General features: G+C 38.3%; 4 protein-coding genes across 4 annotated transcripts; 1 reads left to right on the top strand and 3 right to left on the bottom strand.

Annotated features, from left to right (window-relative positions):
• Nucleotides 1-488: 488 nt before the first annotated feature.
• LOC131791780 (uncharacterized) lies at nucleotides 489-1,986 on the bottom strand. The gene is made up of 3 exons (XM_059109168.2): nucleotides 1,888-1,986; nucleotides 1,115-1,236; nucleotides 489-1,029 (listed from the first exon to the last, which is right to left on the bottom strand). Exons 1-3 carry the CDS (start codon nucleotides 1,978-1,980, stop codon nucleotides 501-503), a joined length of 744 nt encoding a protein of 247 aa, XP_058965151.2. The 5' UTR covers nucleotides 1,981-1,986; the 3' UTR covers nucleotides 489-500.
• Nucleotides 1,987-2,049: 63 nt separating this feature from the next.
• LOC131791635 (cyclin-dependent kinase 12) lies at nucleotides 2,050-8,777 on the top strand. The gene is made up of 9 exons (XM_059108977.2): nucleotides 2,050-3,976; nucleotides 4,364-4,534; nucleotides 4,697-4,886; nucleotides 5,388-5,444; nucleotides 6,018-6,119; nucleotides 6,324-6,401; nucleotides 6,880-6,996; nucleotides 7,326-7,457; nucleotides 7,654-8,777. The coding sequence occupies exons 1-9, from the start codon at nucleotides 2,242-2,244 to the stop codon at nucleotides 8,456-8,458; spliced, it is 3,387 nt and encodes a 1,128-aa protein (XP_058964960.2). The 5' UTR covers nucleotides 2,050-2,241; the 3' UTR covers nucleotides 8,459-8,777.
• A 389-nt stretch (nucleotides 8,778-9,166) lies between these two features.
• Nucleotides 9,167-12,045, bottom strand: LOC131791636 (ras-related protein Ral-A). Its single transcript, XM_059108978.2, has 2 exons — nucleotides 11,844-12,045; nucleotides 9,167-11,614 (listed from the first exon to the last, which is right to left on the bottom strand). Exons 1-2 carry the CDS (start codon nucleotides 11,946-11,948, stop codon nucleotides 11,123-11,125), a joined length of 597 nt encoding a protein of 198 aa, XP_058964961.1. The 5' UTR covers nucleotides 11,949-12,045; the 3' UTR covers nucleotides 9,167-11,122.
• Nucleotides 12,046-14,964: 2,919 nt separating this feature from the next.
• LOC131791717 (CCA tRNA nucleotidyltransferase 1, mitochondrial) lies at nucleotides 14,965-17,854 on the bottom strand. The gene is made up of 2 exons (XM_059109091.2): nucleotides 16,967-17,854; nucleotides 14,965-15,954 (listed from the first exon to the last, which is right to left on the bottom strand). Exons 1-2 carry the CDS (start codon nucleotides 17,808-17,810, stop codon nucleotides 15,437-15,439), a joined length of 1,362 nt encoding a protein of 453 aa, XP_058965074.2. The 5' UTR covers nucleotides 17,811-17,854; the 3' UTR covers nucleotides 14,965-15,436.
• Nucleotides 17,855-22,563: the final 4,709 nt, after the last annotated feature.

The following is a 22,563-nucleotide window of genomic DNA, read 5'->3' as shown; positions in this document are numbered from 1 at the left end:
AATTTTATGTTCAGTACTTTTCTCAACCATTCTTGTTTTGATTATTGTACTACCTATAACTATCAGTTCCATGGGTTAATACATGATAACCAAAATGGCAGTGCATATGATATCTTAAACAACAAATAAGAGATTTATTATTCCTCAGTGACCACAAAAGGATTTTTTCCTGTTTGTTTCTCTTAAGCAGGAAGAGTGTTTAAATCCATCCTGAACTGGTACCAAGAGAGTAGGATAAAAGAACTTTGATTGGATAAAAATGAATTATCAATAGCAAGAAAATTGTGTGACTAACAACTACTTTTCAAGCATTTATTGGGCCAGATCAGCTAGTGTTTCTCTGTGTCATGGCTTTCTGTTTTCTCAGGGTTTTAAAACCGTTTAAAACCAGAACACTACAATGTACTGTTTGTGAATGGGTTTTTAAAGATGAAGACCTTACAAAGTGTTTAATTTCATGCCATTATCTAGAAGGTATTCATACATCAATATTATTTTTATTAAATGTTTTTCACTGCAAGTATTTTTTGTTTATTGATACCAAGTCTATCAGCTAATGAGACAATCATAGTCCACAAGTGTTCCATGTCATTACATTTGATCTTAAATGTCTCTACTGGAGTTTGGCTACAGTTGAAGAATTTTTCAGGCAGAGCTGGGTCTTTGGAACATCTTTTTCCTATAACATTCTCACTTTGCTCACATCTACTTCTTAAATCATCAATGCCATTAGTACTACCATCTTGTGTATCAAGCATTTCAAATGCTACCAACAATTCATGTTCATTTACAGTTCTACCTTTAGTTACCACTTTATGATGAGTCAGAGAGGCACCTCCATTTTCTGATTTTTCCAAAGAACATTGATCCTGTGGGTTTATTTGGTCCTGTATTGCATCTTTCATATTTTGTGTACTTAGAGCCTTGTTCTCCATTTGGCAGACCAATGCTAGTAGTTCTGTGATTTCATTTGTGATGTTTGGATGAAGTACTTGCACAGAATTTGAACTCACAAATAACATCAGAGCACTGTTTTATGAATAAAAGGAATGAGAAAAGTGAAAAGAAAGAGCAACTTAAGGATTTTGTCTTAAGATGCATGGATGTGTTTTACCTCAAAACTCCTCTCAGCTTTGCCCATTCCCTTGAAACACTGGCTCCATAAATAAATCCGTCATTGAAACCTTGTTGTAAACTGGCTTCCTTTCCTGATTCCATACCCTCACGGTACCCAGCCTTGAAAAAAAATATTTAGTTTAAATATGCCCTTCAAGAAGATGCAAATTCCGAGACAAAGAGCTGAACATACAATTCTGTTTCATTTTCCCTTTGGTCATTATTGCAACAGACATCTAAAAGCGCAAAAAACAAGGATTGAAATACTCAGATCAAAAGTCAGGAACAAAGGTCTGCGAGAGGTCTGAACTGACACGTTTGATTGCAGCATTAAACGAAATGGCAATGCCCTATCTCGAATGTTACTGAAAAGTGAACCAAAATAAGTCACTGTTATGCTGAAAATACCTTGATGTAACCCGTCTGTGAGATGAAAACACTGAATTTATAATGTATCAGAGCTGTTTTCCCTCCAAATGGACTCCTGGAAACAATGGGAAAGTGCGAGAAGGAAAAAGAGGAATAGGAAAAAGCGAGAAAAGTGGCTAAGAGGAAACTGCTAGCTGTAGAAATACTAACACCGATACCCAAAGGGGAGAACCCCTAGAATATTGAGCCACATTAAGCCGTAAATTAAAACGTCACAAGTCTAATCTCAGAAACTTCGGGAACTTGAGAATTTGTCAATGTACCTTCGAGAATTTGTGCAACTTTCTTGGATCGATCGAATTTTGAAATAAATTTTCAGTGCATCATTAACATATGAATTACCGCTTCCTGACTTTGCCTCATCTTTCTGTAGTCCATATCCGTACACTCCATATCCTGCAACACCTCTTCCTGTTCGTCCAACACATCCGCCATGTTGGAAATGAGAATTAACATAATTAATGCGTCGTGCACATGCGCAAAATAAATTGCCTGAATGCCTCCACAATCCAAAATGGCGCCGACGACGGAGCAAAACATCATTACCACAATCCAATTTCATCTCGCTCCCTGTTTCACGAAAATGCGTTCCTTATAAAAGCTATTTATTACAGTTCATATCTCTTTTGTTTTGCCGGTCTAGTTGTCAATTAAGTGAACAATGTAGTAGCATTTCAGCCCAGACTTCTTATCAAGATGCCCAGTTCCCGTAATGAGAAGGAATTGAGCCCTTCTGCTCGAAATCATAGCAAAGGCAAAAAGTCATCCCATAAGCAAAAGAAACATAGAAAACGCCCCAAAACTGAGGACTCGGTTGAAAAGCTAAAGGAGCAATACGAAGATATTTCCTCCGCTTCAGAAGAAACCGAACAGTTGCCTGTTCAAAGGTACAGCTCGATCTCACGGAGCCCCTCGCCCGTTGCGTCGAAAAAGTCGAAGCCTAGTGTCAAACGAAAGAAGTCGAGAAAGGATAGCACTGTACAAGGATCAAGCAAAAAACGCAAGAAACATGGCAAGTCGCCCATGAATCTTCCGCCAATGGAGGGAAGCGCTTTGTCGCCAGTTTCTAGGTCGAAATGGAAAGACGTGACACCGTCTCCTAAAATGCTGTCGAACAGGGATACCTTTGAGCACTATTCGCCTGTGCGTACTTCATCAAAGCGGCGAGGTTCTGAGTCGCCTCATGTTCCAAAAGCTTACCGACCAAAGTCACCAAGCAGGAGTCCTATGATGAATAGGAAAGTTTGGTCAAGGTCTCCTTTCAGCCATAGATCAAGATCACCATCACCTCCTCCCTATGGATCAAGAGGGAGGTCACCCTCGAGAACGTTCAGATCTCAAGAGAGATCTCCATATCGCTCACCTATAGGACAATTCTCACCATATGACAGCCGTAGCAGGTCTTACATGCCCTACAGCAGGAGACGAACACCCTCACCATATGGACGTCATTCGCCATCACCACCCTTTAGGAATTCAGGTTTAAGGAATAGGAAGAATCAAAGGAACCCTAATAGACCACGCAGCAGGTCTTTGTCACCACCTCCACCAGCACGCTCCAGTAACAGAAGTCGCACACCTTCAAAGAGGACCCAACACCGTAGCACACCTCGAAGCCCAAATGTTCATCAATCAGGTCAAAAGTCTGGAGGCAAGAATGCATCGTGGCAGAGATCAAGTTCTTCAAGAAATGACACCCTAAGGAAAGTAGATGATAAGTCTGTAAGTCGAGACTCTAGAGATAAAATATCAACTACCAAGGATTATTTATTTAAGGACAAAGGCAGAGTTGATACTGTAGATGGAGTGAGCAAGAATTCAGTGAAGGATGTCATCAACAAATCAAAACAAAATTTAGAACCTAGTGCAAAAGATTCCCCAGTAGATGTCCTTGCAAAGGAAGCAAATTTTACTTCATCTAGAGTTAAGACAGAATGTGAAGAAACCAAAAAACCAACTCAAAGTGAATCAATACCAGCTCTTCCGCTTCCTCCTTTGAATGAACCAGTGCCACCACCTCTTCCCAGTGAGGAGCCACCTCCTTTACCTCCAGATGAAGAGAAGCCACCACCTCCTCCTGCCCCGACATTACCACCACTACCTTTGCCACCAGAACTTCCAGGTACTCCAGGTGAATCTCCAACTTCATACTCACCACGCTCCCCAGGAGGAAAACTTCCTGAATCTCCTAAGTCAACACAACATTCCTTTCCACCATTACGACCTTTAAAGGATACAGATGCCTCTGTGTTACCTTCAGAGTCAGGACCAAGCAGTCAGAGTGAAACACCACTGTCAACACCAGATACCACTCCAAAGACTCCAGCTGAGAGTGAGTGGGGGGAAAGATGTGTTGACATGTTTCAAATCATTGATCAAGTTGGAGAAGGAACATATGGGCAAGTTTATAAAGCAAAAGACAAGATTACAGGTGTGTATAGGTGGATTTAATACTCAATGAACACTGCTTCGCTGTAAACATGAACTACTTTCAAGTTTTGGCTGTTTTCATAATTAAGTTATCTTTTATTGAGAAGCACTGGACCTAGCTACAGTATACATGATGTAAGTCAAGCAAATTTGGAGCTTTGTTTGACTAATGGTATGAATGTTCAAGTCAATAATTTTATTTTATTTGGGTCAAATCGTCATGGTTCTTTAAGAAAGGTAAACACAAATCCACCAAAATTGGAAGTTATTCTGCCCGAATTTCACCTCAACTTGAAGCTTATACACATCTTCCAGTGTAAACATCCTTAAAACTGAATCCAGTCTGCTAATCATAGGGTTTAAGGAAATGTTGTTCTTGCATTAACAGGGGAACTGGTTGCCCTGAAAAAAGTACGGACTGACAATGAGAAGGAAGGTTTTCCTATCACAGCAGTGAGAGAGATCAAAATCCTTCGACAGCTGAATCATCACAATATTGTGAACTTGAAAGAAATTGTCACAGACAAACCAAATGCTCTTGATTTCCGAAAAGATAAAGGTCAGTAAGATATTGATTCTGGTGTTTAGGTTTTCTTCTTTCAGTACACGTTCTATACAACATTTTTTTTAGAAGAGTGGAATTGTGACAATGTTAATAACTTTGGAATTAATAAATAGTGCCAATGAGTTATTGATGGATTTGTTTCATAATTGATGTCAGGTGGGTTTTATCTTGTGTTTGAATACCTGGATCATGATCTGATGGGTGTGCTGGAATCTGGTTTGGTTCATTTTACGGAAGATCACATCAAGTCTTTCACAAAACAGCTTTTAGATGGCCTCAGCTACTGTCATCGCAAAAATTTTCTTCACCGAGACATTAAGTGCTCCAATATTTTGCTGAGTAACAAGTATGTATTGTACATTTGAACACTTCCTTTCTATGTGACAGGCAGGCAGTAACAACTTTTGTACTTACTCTCACTTCATTGTTACTTGTATTATTATCACAGACAAGTTAATTTCTTAGTTTTGTTTTATAACATTTCTGACTAGTCAGTTGATATTTTATGATAGTAGCACTCAGTAGCACAAAGAATTTATCTATGATTTCTCTCATTGAATTGAGGTTACTAGCCATTTATGAACATACAAGATTCCACCATGAAGAGTTTTTAAAAGCCAACATTTCCAGCATTAGCCTTTAGTCAGAAATATGGGCTGACGCTCAAAATGTCAGCCTTAGAAACTCTTTCCATCACCAATTTACTGTAGCAACTTAGTAGATAGAACTAAAGTATTTTGTAATACCCATCATCTATACAGTACCACAGAAACTTACACCTCTATTCATTTATGAACTCACTGTTGTTAATCTGCTTTGTGTCTCAAAAATGTCTGCGTCTTTGCAGGGGAGAAATAAAACTGGCTGATTTTGGATTGGCAAGACTGTATGAGGCAGATGAAAGGTGCAGTCTTATGATGCACTTTCAATTCTTTCTTTCCCAAGATCAGATTAGTAATTGTCCCTACTGATGTCCATCCATTAGACAAAAAAATTTGGTGTTATAACAAACTAACATGCACTAGCTGACAAGCTGTAAGTTTCTTTCAGACAGAACACAGCAGTTCTCCCTTCATGTCAAGCCAGCTTGCATGGCCTTTCTTTAGTACCCTTCAGTTGCCTGAATAGCTATCAACACTAAAAGTATTTCTTAAGGAAGATAATGTCTGGAAGAAGATACATACTTATGTTTCATTGGAGAAGTACTAAATTATTTGCTCAAAATAACTCTTGTTGACAGTGAATGGATGTTTCCAAGTCATACAAACTGTGATCTTTTAAAAATTGAAAACTATATAAACCTGATTAGGTATCCTTAGTGGTCTTTCTTTTGGCATTGGTGTAAAAATTACTGGTATTTAGTTATGGAAAGCTATTGCAGTGAATGTCCTTTTTCATACAAAGACACTTTTTTTTAACACATCTCTGAATATAACATTTCTTTTTCTCTTTCATTTCAAACTTTTGATACATTTAGGAGGCCATACACAAATAAAGTCATCACATTGTGGTACAGACCACCAGAACTTTTGCTGGGAGAAGAACGCTATGGGCCTGGGATAGATATCTGGAGTGTGGGGTATGTGGAAAATACTACATAATGCCATTTAATTTGATTACAAAACTGGATTAGATTTGGTACAGTATATATGTAGTGCTGACAGTTATTAAACCAAGGCTCTCTCTTTAAGAACCCTTATACTCACTAGTATTATTGATATTGATATTCATCTAATTTCCTGCTTTCAGTCCTCTCTTTTTATCTTTGTCTATTTTCTATCAGGTGTATACTGGGGGAATTGTTTACCAAGAAACCAATATTTCCTGCATTGCAGGAGATAGGTCAGCTGGAACTAATCAGGTGAGGAAGGGAATCGTACATTGCTTAACCTACAAATAGATTGAAACACCATGGCTGTTTTTACCTTTGTATGAAAAATTCCACCTTTTACCCCTACATGAAATATGCAACCACCACTCCTATGAACTTTGAACTTCTTTACTCCAAGACTATCTTTGCTTCTCTAAAATATTAAAGAGATAGGAAAGGGCTTCTTGATTTAAATAAAATTATGAATGGAATGATGCAGTTCAAGATATACTTGCATCATTTGCCATTGTAAGATTGAGAAACCAGTGTTTTTTTGTTAGTTTTTGCATGTGAATAAACTTAGCAAGTATTTTGCAACTTGTTTCTGAAGATAAGTTTAAAAATAATAAAGTAATAGTAATGTGTAAACAATTCCAAAAATATTTAATGACCACATAAGGTAATTCTTAGATTTTTTAATTAATGTTAGTGATACCACTGACTAGAATTTGTTTCTCTCGTTGTTTAGTCGTATCTGTGGAACACCAACACCAGCAGTATGGCCTGATGTCATCCATTTGCCACATTTTCACACAATGAAGCCCAAGAAACAGTACCGCAGAAGAGTGAAAGATGAATTTTCTTTGTGAGTCACCTGTGATAGATGTCCTGTGTGTTTCTTGCTGCCTTTAGGATTTTGATATTATTGTTCATAGCATCCTAGTTTCTCTCCTTCGAATCATTGTACTGAATTTATTCTGCTATACCCTTTCAAGTCTTTAGTTTCCTATTTCAGCCATGCTCAGCCATGTTATTTCAGTGTGATGTTCTTTTCCTTCTAAAAGGTGTTTAGTTACACTGTTATTTCTTGTCATATCGTGTGTTGTCTTTTTTAGCTGAAAAAGATACATTTTAGCTTTTTTTTTTACTTTATCTTTCACTGAGTATTAAGGGAATGTCTTGTTTGTCTCAAAGTATGCCAGGTGATGCATTGGACCTGTTTGACCGCATGTTGACACTGGATCCTTCAAAGAGGATCACAGCAGAAGAATCACTACAACATCCCTTTCTGAAGGATGTTGTTTGTGAGAACATCAGCCCACCAAGGTACTCTTCTTTCTTTTTTGCTCTAGTAACCTACTCTCAGGGATCAATGAAGTTATCTTACTGAACTAACAAATCCACAGAAAAGTATTTTCCTTCATGAACTTCCTTAAATTGTTCTTTTAACTGAGAGAATTGGTTTTTGTAATTAGTGTGGAATAAAGTACTTGATACTTAGTGACATTTTGTGTTCTTTCAGCTTACCAACATGGCAGGACTGTCATGAGATGTGGAGTAAGAAACGCAGACGCAAAGGAGAGGGGAAAATAGCTGAGGATGCAGGCTCAGCAAAACAGACAAGGAGAGAGTCTGTTGTTGACAGCCTGGAAAATTCCAACAGTCTTCCTGCATTATCAGCAACAGGAGAGCAAGAAGAGAGATCAGTAGAACCACTTGAGTCTTCAACAATTCTGCGCAGACAGAGCATTGAGACAGTTGAAATGGAAACAGAAGAAACTTCTGCTGATGCTTATTCCACACAAGATGATCATGTGTTCTATGATAGAGAAGAAACACATCAGTATTCATATGCTGAAGACAACCCTAAGTCTACTTTCTTGCAGGATTCATATTATCATGATTACCCAAGGGACTATCCAGGAGAATCGAGCAACAATTCTCACAATGCCTCTGTTGATGAGTTTTCTCATACCTATTCAAGAGAAAAAAGTGATAACAGCAGGGGAAATAGGTACTCGCAGTCCAATGTGCATTATGAACAGTTGTCTCCTCCCACAGATCAAGAAAGATGTTCCTTTTCTGATCGGTTTAGACATTACAGTTATGGAGAGGGAGGTAGTAACAAAGATTACAATAATTCCTCCTCACGATCATATAGGGAGGAGTCAGCACCTTATCTTTACAGAGAACATTACTCAGAAAGCTTTTCTCAAAAGCGTGAAGTCTTTGATTACAGTGATACACGTTATGATCGCCTCCCTGTTACTGCTGGAAACAGAGGTTCCAGTCCACAGCATGGTGTGGAGTCCTATCAAACATGGTGATAAAGAATTTGGCAGATGGTTTTTTTCTTTGCTTGATGACCTTGAGAATACTGGTGCTACATCAGGAGATAGTCATTAATACTGCTCTACTAGAGACTTGTATATAATATAATATAATTTTATTTTTAAGAAACAACTGCTAATTATCTTGGTAAAAGAGAGGCTGTGTCGTTATCTCACCAGTATGTAATTTTTTTACAGACCAAACTATCATGTTACCACTGTAAGCAGCACATTGTAAGCTGGTTGATTTGATAACATGTCTGACCACTGCAGGACTTTTATAAGTCAATAAAAGTTGATCTGGTTATTCATCTGATTCTTCAGTAAACTGTTGCTGTAATCCTCATTATGGGTTTTTGACCTTGTCACTTTCTAGTCTTTTTTGTTCCCTTCCCTTATTTTATGGCTGGACCCCAGATTAAGTCATGAATGCAAAATAATTAAGTGACACAGACATCATCCTTTACAGTATTACCCATAGGAAGGAGAATATGACAAACATTATACATACTGATGAGGATAGGCTTCTGAAAGAAATGTGAAAGTGTTACCCTCAAACTTTTATTTCCTTGATTGAACACCAGGGTTTTAATGGGCTGTGAATTCAGCTGCTTCTATTCAGCCCACAGCTGTATGGTGGGCACCAGCTGGAGGAGGGATTTGTGGTTTTTTAGTGCTGCAGAAAATTTATTCAGTTAGCTGAAGTCACTTGGCACATTTTCTTTATTAGGTAGGATATTTAGTTGTTAAATGCTAATAAAACAGAGATTTTCTGATTTGAGAGTTAGGTAACCAACACATGAACGGCAGATGTGGTGGCAAAATAATTTATTTTACATTCTAGCCATTATTGTCTCTGAAATACAGCAATCATTTTGTGGCATGATAAAATTTTGTTAGACTTGAGCAGGTAATTTTACCAGCACTATACATGGTCATAACATTAGGAATCCCACTTTGTTCAAGTATACTTTGGAGCTGTGTTTACTTGAAGGGACTTTGCTTTGTGATCCTTGTGTTCTCTGAACCTAAATTTTAACTTGAATTGCTGTTATAGAAATAAACGGCTCATACCCAGCATAGCTCCTACTGCAAACAATACTATGCTCACCATTCACAAGCATTAACACTTCTGTAAGCTTTTAGCTTGTCTATCTTTCATAAGAACATTAAAAATGTTTACCACACAGAATTTGCATATGTGAATAATATCATTGTCCAGGAAGAGTGAGATTAGAGAATAAGAGAGGCTGGTGGCATCTGGCTCAAAGCAAAGACTACAATTGAAGCACAACTGACAGTTTCCTTCTAGACCTGACTTGAGGTGCATATTACTCTTCTCAGTTTCAATGAATACTTTCAAATGATATGAATGCTGTGGGGGATCACTCACTGAGCTTAAAGAAAATATTTGATAACTTCAGTGACTATCAAGGCAACTGTTTAGAATGGTCGTTAAATGAGTTGTGGTTTGTCATCCTGGTAACTAATACTTCAAAGGAGAATTATAATTGTTAGTCTCATGATGTAGTCACCTTGCACATGGATTGCAACAATCTGACTGCATACTAATAGTCTTCCTCAGGTCTGCAAAAGCCATGATCTGCATTTGAAGTGACCACATCATGAGAAATGATTATATTCATTTTTGAAGTGTTTAGAATTGTCCTTGCTTCTTCAAGAATATTAAGAAGAAGCAAACAGCTATTTAGAAATAACTGCTGTAGTGATGATAATCACCTTGCATGGGGTAGTAATTATAGCAAGGTATGGCACAATCCTTAGCCAATTAGAGAAAGGACAGCTCTATCATCACTAGAGAAATATTGCAAAAAGGGTGGTCATTCCTAACTCTGGTGAATACAATAGAAATGAAGTACTATGATTCGTCTTGTGGTGTTGTCACTTCCTAAGAATTGACTAAACCACAAGACAAATGATAAAATGTCACCTGAGTAAAATAAACATACCAGAGAAGCAGAATCAAGAAAACTGACTATACATTGAAATGACAAACTGCTTTAATTCCAACAAGATGCCATGATTCAGTTGCAACAGTAAGCTAAATGACATTGAGTGGTCTGCCACAGTGTGTTAAAAAACTAAAATGTCTCGAGTCTATGATTTGAATTTGCAATTCAAGACAACAAAAATTATTTACAATGTCACTGTTATTTATGAACACTTTGTAACACAATAATTGAAAACTGTCTTCATATTCATCTCAATACTCTCAGTTCAAGCTCTTTTAATTTGGTACTTTTTCTCAGCAATACAACTAATGCCCTGAATTTTTTTTTGAGAATACATGATGATGACCAAGGCTGTCAAGTCAAATCATTCCTAATTTCATCGCCAGAATCCTCCTGTGTAATAGGAGAAAAATTTACTGGTAACTTGGAAATTTAAAGATAAATCAAGATGAATTTCTTCCTTGAAAATAAATGTATTCAATGTAATACACAATATTAACATATTCTCCTTTGACCAGTTTCAAACTCGTTAAGTACCAGGTTGAAAATATAACAATATTTCAACAGGGAAGAAAGTAGTAGTTTCCGCAGTCGACCACCCCTTCATGAAGGAGTAGGTAAAGAACTGGGTCACAGATACAAAGTTCGCATACGAATTTACAATATTTCAAGTAAGTTGGCCATAGATTTACAAAATTACACACTTCTTTTTCTTTTTTCTTTTATTGTCCTTCACTGGTTTCAAGCCGTCCTCTTTCCGCGATTTAATTTCCCTCATAAGATCAAAGAATACTTTGTCAACGTTCGCTTTTGTTTTAGCTGACGTTTCAACAAAAGCTACGTTCCACTCCTTCGCCTTCGACTGAGCTTCGTCGGCTGTTACTTGCCGTTTATCTTCTAAATCAGCCTTGTTTCCAACCAGCAAGAAAGGTATATGTTCGTCGTCTCCCTTCACGCGAAGAATCTGCTCTCTAAATTCTGATGTCGCTTCAAATGACTCTGGTTCAGTGATTGAGAACACGCAAAGAAATCCTTCCCCGCTCCGAAAATAATTATCACGTATAGCAGCATAATCTTCCTGTCCTGCTGTGTCTAAAATGTCTATTTGACACTCTTCTCCGTCTAAAACAACTTTTTTCCTATAACTGTCGGCTTTGGTGGGCTCGTAATCTTCAACAAACTAAAATAAATTATAGCAAAATAGATTTCAATTATCCACTAGCTTGATGGGCATGCGAGAAAGTATACAGTTCAACTCTCTCAAAATCAGAGAATTATAAGTTTGATTTAAAATGTCATCCACTGGCAGAGCATACATAAATCGCTCACTGTAAAATAGACAGAAAACCCCTACGTTGTGGGTTAGCTGCTTCAGAGGACAGAAGAGTTTAAGCGCTCCTAACACCCACCTCATCATACATGAACTGCAGGGTAAGTGCAGACTTTCCAACCCCACCACTGCCGACCATGATCACTTTATGTAACCCCAATTGCTTTTCCTTCGCATTCGACATTTTGGCAAACTTTTTGCCGATAAAACTTGCTGTAAATCTATTTGAGCATGAACCGATCACACACCGCTCCTTCGCTCTACAGAGTTCAACACCCTTAAATTTAGCAGCCGCGCCTGTTCGTCAGTGATGGTGGAAGCAAAACCTAACCACGTGACACAAATGTCATTTCTATTTGAGGAAAGCGATAACACGTCCATTATGGAAGAGGACGATATAATTCAACTTTGATGCTATCACGCGAGTTTTCATCTTTGATTCCTCTCTCTCTCTCTCTTTAAATGTCTGAAATTCGTGTATTCCCTGTACATTGTGCAGGGGAAGAGTGTGTGGAACAAGGGGCTGGACAAATCGATCTCAAATTCGATTACCAGCTACTATAAATTGTAGATTCCAAGGCACTTCCACCTTGAAGTATTACTAAAACAGACAAAGACTAGACCCTGTGAGCAGGGTAACTGGGATACCTGGGTGGTACTGGATCCGTGGAATCAAGTGTGGTGATACTACGCGTGTCGGACTAGTATACTGAAATAGTGAGCTCAAGTCTGGCCAAGGGCATACACCTGTCTCAAAACATAGGCATGCTATGCATACAAGAGATATTTTTTCTAGGGTGGGTGGATTACTTGAAACATTGTAAGTGGTCTACATTCTTACAAAAGGAAAGAAGATTATTAACGCGGGAAAGAATGAAAATGTCGAATTACCTCACGCACAGGTATTTTGTGGTAGATTATGTGTGTTGTGCGAATAAATGTAACCAAAAATAAACTGTATTTGTGCCACGGATACCTGTTAGTACAAAATGTAGACAGCAGACTGCAGACCGGATACAAAATATAGACTGCAGAGTGGGTAAAAAAATGCAGACTGAGAATCTGAAGAGTTTTTACGTCTGGTATATAATAACATGTCATCTTACAGCTTACCGAGCGTCACGCAATCGCTTTTCCGCGATCAGCCTTCACGATTATTTGCACTATTGTGGAAAATTCCTGGCCCATTTCTTGATGAAAATCGATCGTAATATAATTTCAAGCCTTCAACATAGTCTTCTTACTTTGCGCGCGAGTTGGTTGGTGTGATGTCTGTACAGATTTTACCAATGTAATAAAAGTAGATGACGTGAATAATAGTGATGGTAAAGCAAGCTTAAAACGGCAACAATCGCCAGAAACTACAACGGATACACAGGGTATGATTAAGTTTTATTGATTTTTCGAGAAAAATCTTCATATCTCGAAATATTTATCGTTGTAAATCGACCATATTTCGTTCCCTATACTATTCCTTATAACGTGTTCAAATTTTCAACGGTTCCTAGAATAACTTACTCTGAGTCACACAACGCGTGACGCGTTCGTGAATTAATCGTTGGCTCTTTCTCGAAACGTGACCTTGGGTCGCCTGTGACGAGACAATTGCGTAAACAATACTTGACATAATAACATTATACACGAAAAACACGGGATTTTGGATCATGTATTTATTAAAAAAGAATATCCATACAACTACAATGAAAACAAACATAAGATTCACCTTTCTAATCGTGAAATTAATACCATTCGCACTGTTATCGTAGCTACGTTCCCTGGCATCAAGTGAATCTAACATGGCGTCTTTCTTCACTAGCAGTTTGCATCCATTTGAATTTTGTTCTTCATTTTCACGGTAGTAGTGTTGTTCAATAGATTGCATAGAGTATATGCAGTTTGGTTTCAGATTTCAGAATTTGCTTTTTACAACGAGTTTACATTTTCAACTAAGACATTGGCATACTTGGCATACAAGACATACAAGGCATTCCATGCTTTCATGGCTTTCAAGCGTTCGCGATTCTGTCCGATCCAAAATTACCGCTCAATAACATCTTTTTGTGTGGATTGGCCGCGAACAATACGACTTGTGTATGCGTCTATAAGTATTTTGAGCGTTTGCCCCATAATGCTCCAGATAATCGTAATCCAATTACGTTGAAATACAAAACGACTGACAAAATATTTTTATGGGCAAAAATCTCGTGTTCATCATGTGACCCGGCCCTGTCCGTGCATGACAACGTCAATCATCATCAAGATAGCACACGTGATCAGCATGTGAACACCTCATTGGATCACAGTTAGTTATCATGGTGTTGAGGGCCCAATGACCTCTGGGTACTATTGCACAATTTTTCCATTTTGTGGCGGAGGAAAAAAAAAAAAAAAAAAAAAAAGACGACAAAAAAACAAAGGCATTTTATGACTGGGCTACCACAGGTATCCCAGTAATAAAAATCTTGTGACCGATGTGTCAGGATCAAAAAATGATGGCTTCCCTAAATTTATTTTTAGTGGGGCACATTTTCTTTGATGGTTTAAGAACCAGTACCAAAGATTTCAGGATTAAGATTAATACTTGTGGATCGTGAATGGACTGAAATTAAAAGAACAAATATGAATAAACAAAAATACTCCTCAAGGGTTTACCCTTTACCGCCGCCTGGTTAGCTCAATTGGGAGAGCGCCGGACTGCTGTGCGGGAGGTCGAGAGTTCAATACCGGCCGGACCAACACTCAGGGTCTTAAAATTAACTGAGAAGAATATGCTTCCTTTCTCAACATCAAGAAATGGTTAGATATTCTAGTCTTCTCGGATAGGGACGAATAAATGGAGGTCCCGTCTCCTGCAGGGTTAGGGGTAGGAGACGTTAATTTCCCACGCACGAGATTACTGTGTGATGGATGTCCTCCCCTGGGGTGGGATGGGGGGGAAAAGGTGAGGTCGTTACATGGACTAAAGCGGCTGCCAGAGGCGCCTGATTATGCTGACGTCCGATCTCAACCTTAGTAAAAATTGTAAGCGCATTGAGATTCTTAAATGCGTATTAAAGAACGTTCATTATTATTATTATTATTATTTACCCACAAAAGCAAAGTCTTACTCAAAAGAAAGATCTCGACCCCTCCCTATCTCAAAAGTTTTAAGTCCTTAGCAGCAATGCTAATGTCGTTTGACAAATAATGACTTAAGCACAGAGAATAGGGGCAGTGCTAACCTTAGTTTTCAAATAACACGTGCAGGGGAAGTCATTACTTTCAACTTCATGTGAATTTGTCCTGTATTCTCTCTCTATTATCATTAAGAAAATTGAACACACACAAACATTTAGGCAATTATACAAGTCTGGATTCATAAACAAATTTTAAAATAGCCACTTCAGTCATAAAACTGTTATTGACATGGGCCCAGTAAAATGCTTTGATCCATTAAAGTAATTCATTGTCTGTAGTTTGCAAAGACCAAAAATGTTAGTGTTCAGTCACATTGGTTTTCAATCATTATCTCAGTTAAAACAACAGTTTACATGACCAGAAACTCCAGAAAAAAATTAATAAAATATTCAGGACCAGAGCAAGATCAAGGTTGGATTTAGGTCCCTAAACATCATTGTGTACAACAACTGATGTTAATTCATGATCAATAACTGACGAACAAGTGACCAGGAATCATCCCTCTATAAGGGATTTAGCCTTCTCTAGTAAATCTGCTTCACTGGCAGTATAATAACTTTCTTTCCAGATCTCTTTTAGTTTTCCAAGCATTTTTCCAAATTCTGGTCCAGGCTTGACTCCCAACTTCTTCAAGTGTCCACCAGTAATAGGAAACACTGGAATGCACCATGTGTTTATTTCCTGTGCATGATCATGTCTTCCCAGATAGTGCAGTGTTTCCAAAACATAACTTTTAATCAAACTCCTTACATGCTTATAAGGTGCTGACACTATTATGTCTTGATATGGCTTAAGAACATGCTCATGAGGCTTGGGTCCCCTGTGCTGAGTTACAAATTTGCCCAAGGCTTTCTCTGCATTAGACAGTTTCCACTTCCTTGCAAGGTTTTCAGCCTCCTCTGCAGTGTTGACAAGGGAACAGAGCAGAGTTTCAGGTTGAAGTGGATGGATGTTATGTTCCTTCCATGCTCTAGTCAATTCCTGCATGCTCTCTTTAGAATAAGTAGGCAGGCCTGAAATTAGACAACAACACTTACTTTAGTCTAACTTTAAAGACTAAAAAAATGTATTTATGGTGTAGGACAATTGTCTTAAGGCAAGTTAAAAATGCTTGCCTGACAAGCCATCACGACTTCATTACACACAAAATGATAAGTAAGTAGAAGTGACTATCATTAAATATCAATCATTAGTACATATTAAAACAGTGGATAACATTGAAGGTGCACTATGATTGGCTTCACAAACTCTGAATATCCTTTGCTATTCACCCCTGAGCAATGGGTGCAGGATTTGCACCCAAAAGTATTGTAATCAAGGCAGTAATAAATGAGTCAAATTCATCTTTTTGTGCTATATTATCTTGCAGCTTTAGTATATACTCAGTGTTAGTGGTTAATGATGGATATTAACCTTGTGGCTTTGCCACAAGGTAAATATCCTCCACTACCATGCTCCACTTCAGCAAATAGTAATTATTCATCTATATCAGTATCTAGACCTCAGCTCAAGATTAGATTTGCAGTTTTTGAATTTTTACCTTGTTCATATTTTTTTATTTATTTTAACTAGTATTTCAAAGCACCAAAGACAAATTAACACTTAGGCCAGTTTTATCAAAGCATCAAAAATTGGACAGTCTGATACATGGCACTGCATTTATCTTTTCAAATGCAGACACTTGATGTGGCTGCTGTATGAGTTTCATGACCCATTTGACACAAACTTATCCTAGTTTGTTACTTCTCTTTGATAAGTTGTTAGTCCACTGCATGTAACCCAGGCCCTCAGGAATTCTTCAAAGTTTCCCTACCAGTTTGATTGTACCCATTTACACTCCTGGGTGGAGAGAGACAATATGAGAGCTAAGCATCTCACTCAAGAACACAATGCACTGGCCTGGCCAAGGTATAAACCCACACCTTTCAACCATGCACCCAGCACACTAACCACTGACCTTATTACACCTTCCCCAAGCCCATACACTTTCTTTCTGTATCTATGGAGTTTGACTATCTCACTCACCAATGCACTGAGAAACATTAAGCTCATACATATGATGCAAAATACTTGGTGTGTAATTTCCAGTCAAAATTTTTGAGACTTCCATCCAAATCCGTTCAACAGCAATCTTCTTCAATCCGTCTGCGCATTCCCGTATAACATTTAATGTTGAATGGTCATGGTTGTCTTCTTCTGAAGCTATTCTTCCATAAAAACGAAAGTATCTCAGAATTCGAAGGTAATCCTCCTTTATTCGCAACTCTGGATCACCTACGAATCTGACACGACGGTTGGACAGATCTTCCTTTCCGCCAAAATAGTCATACAAACTTCCGTCTAGTCCCAAACTCATGGCATTGAAAGTAAGGTCACGCCTCTCTGCATCTAATTTCCAGTTCTGGGTAAATTCTACTTTTGCATGTCTGCCATCAGTTTCAGCATCAATCCGCAAAGTCGTGACTTCAAAGTCTTGCTTGTTAACATGAGCCGTGATGGTGCCGTGGTTTAGGCCGGTCTCAATGAAGTGTATATTGTGTTGTTTGAACAGCTGAATCATCTTCTCCGGAGTAGCATTTGTTCCAAGGTCAACGTCCTTCGGTTGCAATCCCAAAAGAATGTCGCGCACTGCTCCACCAACTATTCTTACATCGTATCCATTCTGTAGGAATGGTGCGGCAACAGAGTGCAATTCTGGAGAGAGAACGCTTTTGAACTCGGGCGAGTCCAGTATTTCCACGGCATTGTCAGACATTTTCTCTCGGACTGGATGAAACAAATTTCGCGAAGTACCCAAAAATTGTTTTGAAATAGTTATTTTTATCAGGTTGTTCAGACGAAACATTAGTTTGGAGTTAGTAACAAACATGAAACTGTTCCAGGCTTACTAACAGTTCAGACCGCCATCTTGATACTGCCGCTGATATTAGGCAAAGTGGCCAAGTATGCGTCACGATTTATCAAGAATTATCAAGGGTGTCGAAGGTTCAGGGGATTTCATGTTTTTAGCATGCAGTTTCGTTATACAAACATCCTTACTTTATCAGCAAACTTTAGAAAAAGCCTTTCTCGAAAGCATCCTAACAATGACCTTGAAGGGCTAACGAAGGGCTTACGCTCGAAATTAAATGTCAGCATTGAAACTCTATGGTGCCGAAATTATTGTCAACTAACTGTAATAAAACCAAAATTATCAAGAAATGATGGCTTGATTAGTAAGTGAAAAAAAAAACGCAATCAAAGGTGATAAGCCAAATAAACCATACAAAATGCAATATTTAACTATGACTATTTGTGTGTCTACTGATTCATTCAGTGTCCTGGTAACAAAGTACAGCATTCCTATCGGCATTCATCCCTACGATTAAAATTATTAATAATGGTAATAGGACCGAGTGGAGTCCAATTCGGTCTGTGATCATACGAGTGACTAACAAAAACGGACGACCGCGAAGCGGGAGTCCGATTTGTCAATCACGAGTATGATTACAGACAGAACTGGACGACACAAAGTCCTCAGTTACCAATTGATCAGAACTGTCACAATTTCGGAAAACAACATATACATTTAGGACAAATATGTGCAGTAGAGACAATGTCTAAGTAAAAAATTCCTCAACTTTGGAAATTCCACAATTTTTTTAGGATAAGTGATTGCTGCTATGGTTATTGCGATCAATTCTGTGATTGGTGGATTTGACTGAAAGGACTAAATATGATTGGCTGCTTCAACTGTCCGATTACAGGTGTCCGATTATAGCTAACTGTCCGAACACAACTCTACAGGATGATTTGTGAAAAATAAAGTATTATCCGGAAAATAAACTATCCCTGGTGTGGAAAGTGTGGATTGCGACTATCGGGTGTGATAGAAACACTAGATAATTCACTAAAGAGAAATGGGAGTAGAGAGCGTGATGCATGGATTAATAAAAAAATAGCCACAAACTTGCTGTTAGGTGTAAGCGGCCAAAAGACGGTTGTGAGGGAGGTTTACAACAATAACACCATCTTTGTAAAAGCTAACATCACAAAATTGATGTTTCGTCCCACAACTTATTTCGCATTTTATCCCAGCCTTCCCTGAAAGTTCATTTTTTAGCTGTTTCTCGAGATCCTCCCTCGGAATAAAAAATCCATTCGAAAGCCTAAGAATTTTTGAAGAATGGTAGCTTGCTTCTTACATCTTTACAATGTCATCTGTAGAATTCACCTTTCTGAGGCCGTTTTTATCAGTCAGGATTTCCTCTGCCCGTCCCATGGATAATTCGGTCTTCTCAACAAGCAACTCACTACATTAACAGCCGGATTAAACTCACACTTCTTCTTTCACCCAAATCAACTTTATAACCGAGCCTGCGTTTTCTCTTAAACCTCGCTTGAAAGCTTCCACTTTACCATGAACTACGTCAGCTGCGGAACTTTGGAGTGGGAACTGAGATTTTCGCAACTTTCTTTCATAGTCTCTCCTTTTTTTGAGGGAAAGAAGCCTTTTCAAGAAGTCCTGAGATCATAATCGGTAATTGCTGATGCTCCTTTTCGAGGAATCTAAAACTTTTTTCCAGCAGATAGAGCGGTTAAAGTGATCCGACTGAACGCCGTAGCACGTATGATGTCCTCCAAACAGCTTCTGCGAACATTTTGGGCTCAACTGAGATAGCATCTGGATTCCTTCAACTCCTCGACTGAACAAACTCACTCATCCAACCACAGTGTATTGTTCAACAGGGAAGATGACGCTGAGTATGTTTTATTATTCATGGTCAGTATTAATCAATGCAGAAATGGGATGTAAGTTCTTCTTACATTTTTTTGTACTTCTTGCATAGGACTATTTTCTTCTGGAAGTCCTGAAGGATTGATAAGTGAAAATGTTTGCGCCTCACGTAGATTAGTTTGAAGATAAACTCTTTTTCAACTGGTCCTAAAAAACGTATGCAAGTTACATGTGTAAACACGACCACCAATGACATTATTTTTCTGAAATTGTACTGATTGATAAAAAAATTTTGGAGTGTCCCTATTTTTTAAACTAAGATCAACTGTGAAAAGATCGCAGCTTCGCAGTTAAAAATGTGGAATTAAAGGAAATATACATTGATGCTACCTACCATGAAGGACTCTCAATTAAGAACAAGCTTTGCCATCTCGTGAGCTATCTCGCACGGCCGGGATGAAAAGGTGACCCTTTTTTTGCCTTCCCCCGTTGGTTTAGATTCTTCCCCAAGCTGCTGAAATAATGCCTGTACATTGCCGGGTTTTACTGAGTAGAGACTGGTTCTAGCCAGTTTTTCTATAAGCATGATTCAACTTACGTCAATATTTATTTGTTGTTTGCCTTTTTTGCGGTGGTCGTTTAAATATGAGTGGAGAAAAATCATCACTTCATCCGTTTTTAATGGAACCTATGGCTGAGTTAGAATCGGGGGTGGACTTCCTGGACACCGTCAACATAGAGGACGAAAGAAACATCGAACTTAAAGGTAGAAATAATTTTCGCATCATCCTTGGCTTTGACTGCCATTATTTCACCCACATCTCATAAAAAGCTGATCTTAAGTCCATTCGAGGGAAAAGTTTCATCTTCATAAAAAAAATAGAAACAGGAACATATCATCGAAATGGTGAAGAATTTAACTTCATCTTTACATCGTTTGGTCGCTAACCCGAATAACTATCGAGGAAAAAATCATCGTCTGTCTTTTCATAAGTGTCAATTGAAGTTTAGTTCAACTTTTTCAAAGAGAATTAAACACTTGAAAGTAATTTACCATCTATCTTAGTTTTGTATGAAAATCTCTTCATTGCACCCAAGTTAGCCACCTTTAATTTGAACTACATATGTGGGAGATATAATTCCGTTTTCACCTTTAAAGTCTATTGATCGTGACATTAGAGTTGAAGAAATCGGCTTCCCTCAGACACCGAAAGAATGGCGCGGATAGGATGGGAAATAGATTACCCATATATGGGCATGCACGAATGTTTTGAAGTTTTGCATGGTATTGTCGGGTTTTTTGTTGTCTCCCGATTATGATCCTTATTCAAATTGACTGGTTTTTTCCCTTTTTCTCGAACGAAAAGGGGACTCTGCAAAGGACCGGAAAGATGTTGAGGCTGGTTCAAATTCCGGCTTAATGAAGAAAACGCGAACAAAGATTTCCTTGTATCAAAAACTTGAGCTGGAGTGCGCATTTCTGCAGACTCCGTATCCTTCACGAGCAGTGAGGGCTCATTTGGCTCATAGACTGGGACTCAAGCATCAAACATTGTTGGTAAGCTACACTTTGAGCAATTGAAATTTGACAAGAGTGACAAAGAAAAAGCAGAATGGAGTGAAAGTACCTTCTCAAGTGCATCCGTACCTCGACAAACCCCAAAGCTAAAAGAATGAACCAATTGTTTTATAACATAGAGGAAATACCTTGTGTTCGGAAAAAGAGTTTTATTACCTTGTTGTGTCTGGTTTTCAAGGCAAAACCGACTAGAAATATTTCGAGACCGAAGTTACATTCAAATAAATGCTAAATTTACTATTTGGAAGCGAAAAATGCTCGAATTTCTTGTATGGGCGAGATGCGTAATAGATTCAACTTGTTTGAACCGTTTTTAGTTATTAGGCCTTAAAAATTCGTAGATTTGTGGCGAGAACTCTCAAAATCACATGATTAAAAAAATCTATTGAACAATACTTTTCGGATATATCAGTTCCTGAAATGATATTTTCTCTTTCAAAGAAGAGTCCAAGTGTCGAAAAATATTTAATACTTGAAGTCAGAAAAGCTCAGTTTCATCAGTCCAGCCATAATTCGTTTCGCGTTTAAGAATGAAGAATTAATTTTTGTCGCTTCAAAGAGCTACATGTTCATTGCTTTTCGGATCAAGTATCATTTAGTCCTGATAAGATAATTTGGTTTTTCAACTGAGTTGATAATTTAAATTGGCCACTGTAAAGAGTTTCTAAAGCTGACGTTTCGAGCGTTAGCCCCTCGTCATTCGCTCGGACGAAGGGCTAACGCCCGAAACGTCAGCTTTTCCTTTTTTTTTCGTTGTTCGTCCTTCTTGTTTTCTCTACAATTCAACAGCTTCAGGATTGAGAAAAATTAAAAAAATATTCATGGAAAATGTATTCATTTTTTCAGAACTGGTTCAAGAAACGGCGATACCGCTGGCGACGACAGAGCCTAAACCCTGGAGTTCCGGTGTTATGTTCCTCCATCTTACCCGAGGTTCCACTTAATATGCCGGGCGAAGCTAGACCACAGGATTCCTGTCAGTTATCTGGTTGCTTCCAGGCACCATATTCTTGTCATTATCAAGATAACCAACAGCCACCTTTTTATTTAAATCACTGAGTTTTGTAGGCAGTTACATCTAAAGCGAATTTATGTGTATTGACGCACTGATTCTTAAAATTGGTAGAGCACCGCATAACAGTGAAAATCTTGCGAGGTATAAATTTGGGTATTTTTTTGGTTTGTCCTCCATCCTAAAAAAGTGTGAAACACCGCATAAATACATGATCTTTGCCATCGTGCCTTATCTCCTCTTTTTATTTGATCTTGGCTTGGTTGGGGGGAAGGGGGGGGGGAAGGTGTCATAGCTTTTCGGTTGCTGTTTCA

Source organism: Pocillopora verrucosa, chromosome 10 (assembly GCF_036669915.1).
Source record: "Pocillopora verrucosa isolate sample1 chromosome 10, ASM3666991v2, whole genome shotgun sequence".
Lineage (NCBI taxonomy): Eukaryota > Metazoa > Cnidaria > Anthozoa > Scleractinia > Pocilloporidae > Pocillopora > Pocillopora verrucosa.
Note: the sequence above shows the minus strand (reverse complement) of the source record. Positions and strands in the feature narration are given on the sequence as shown.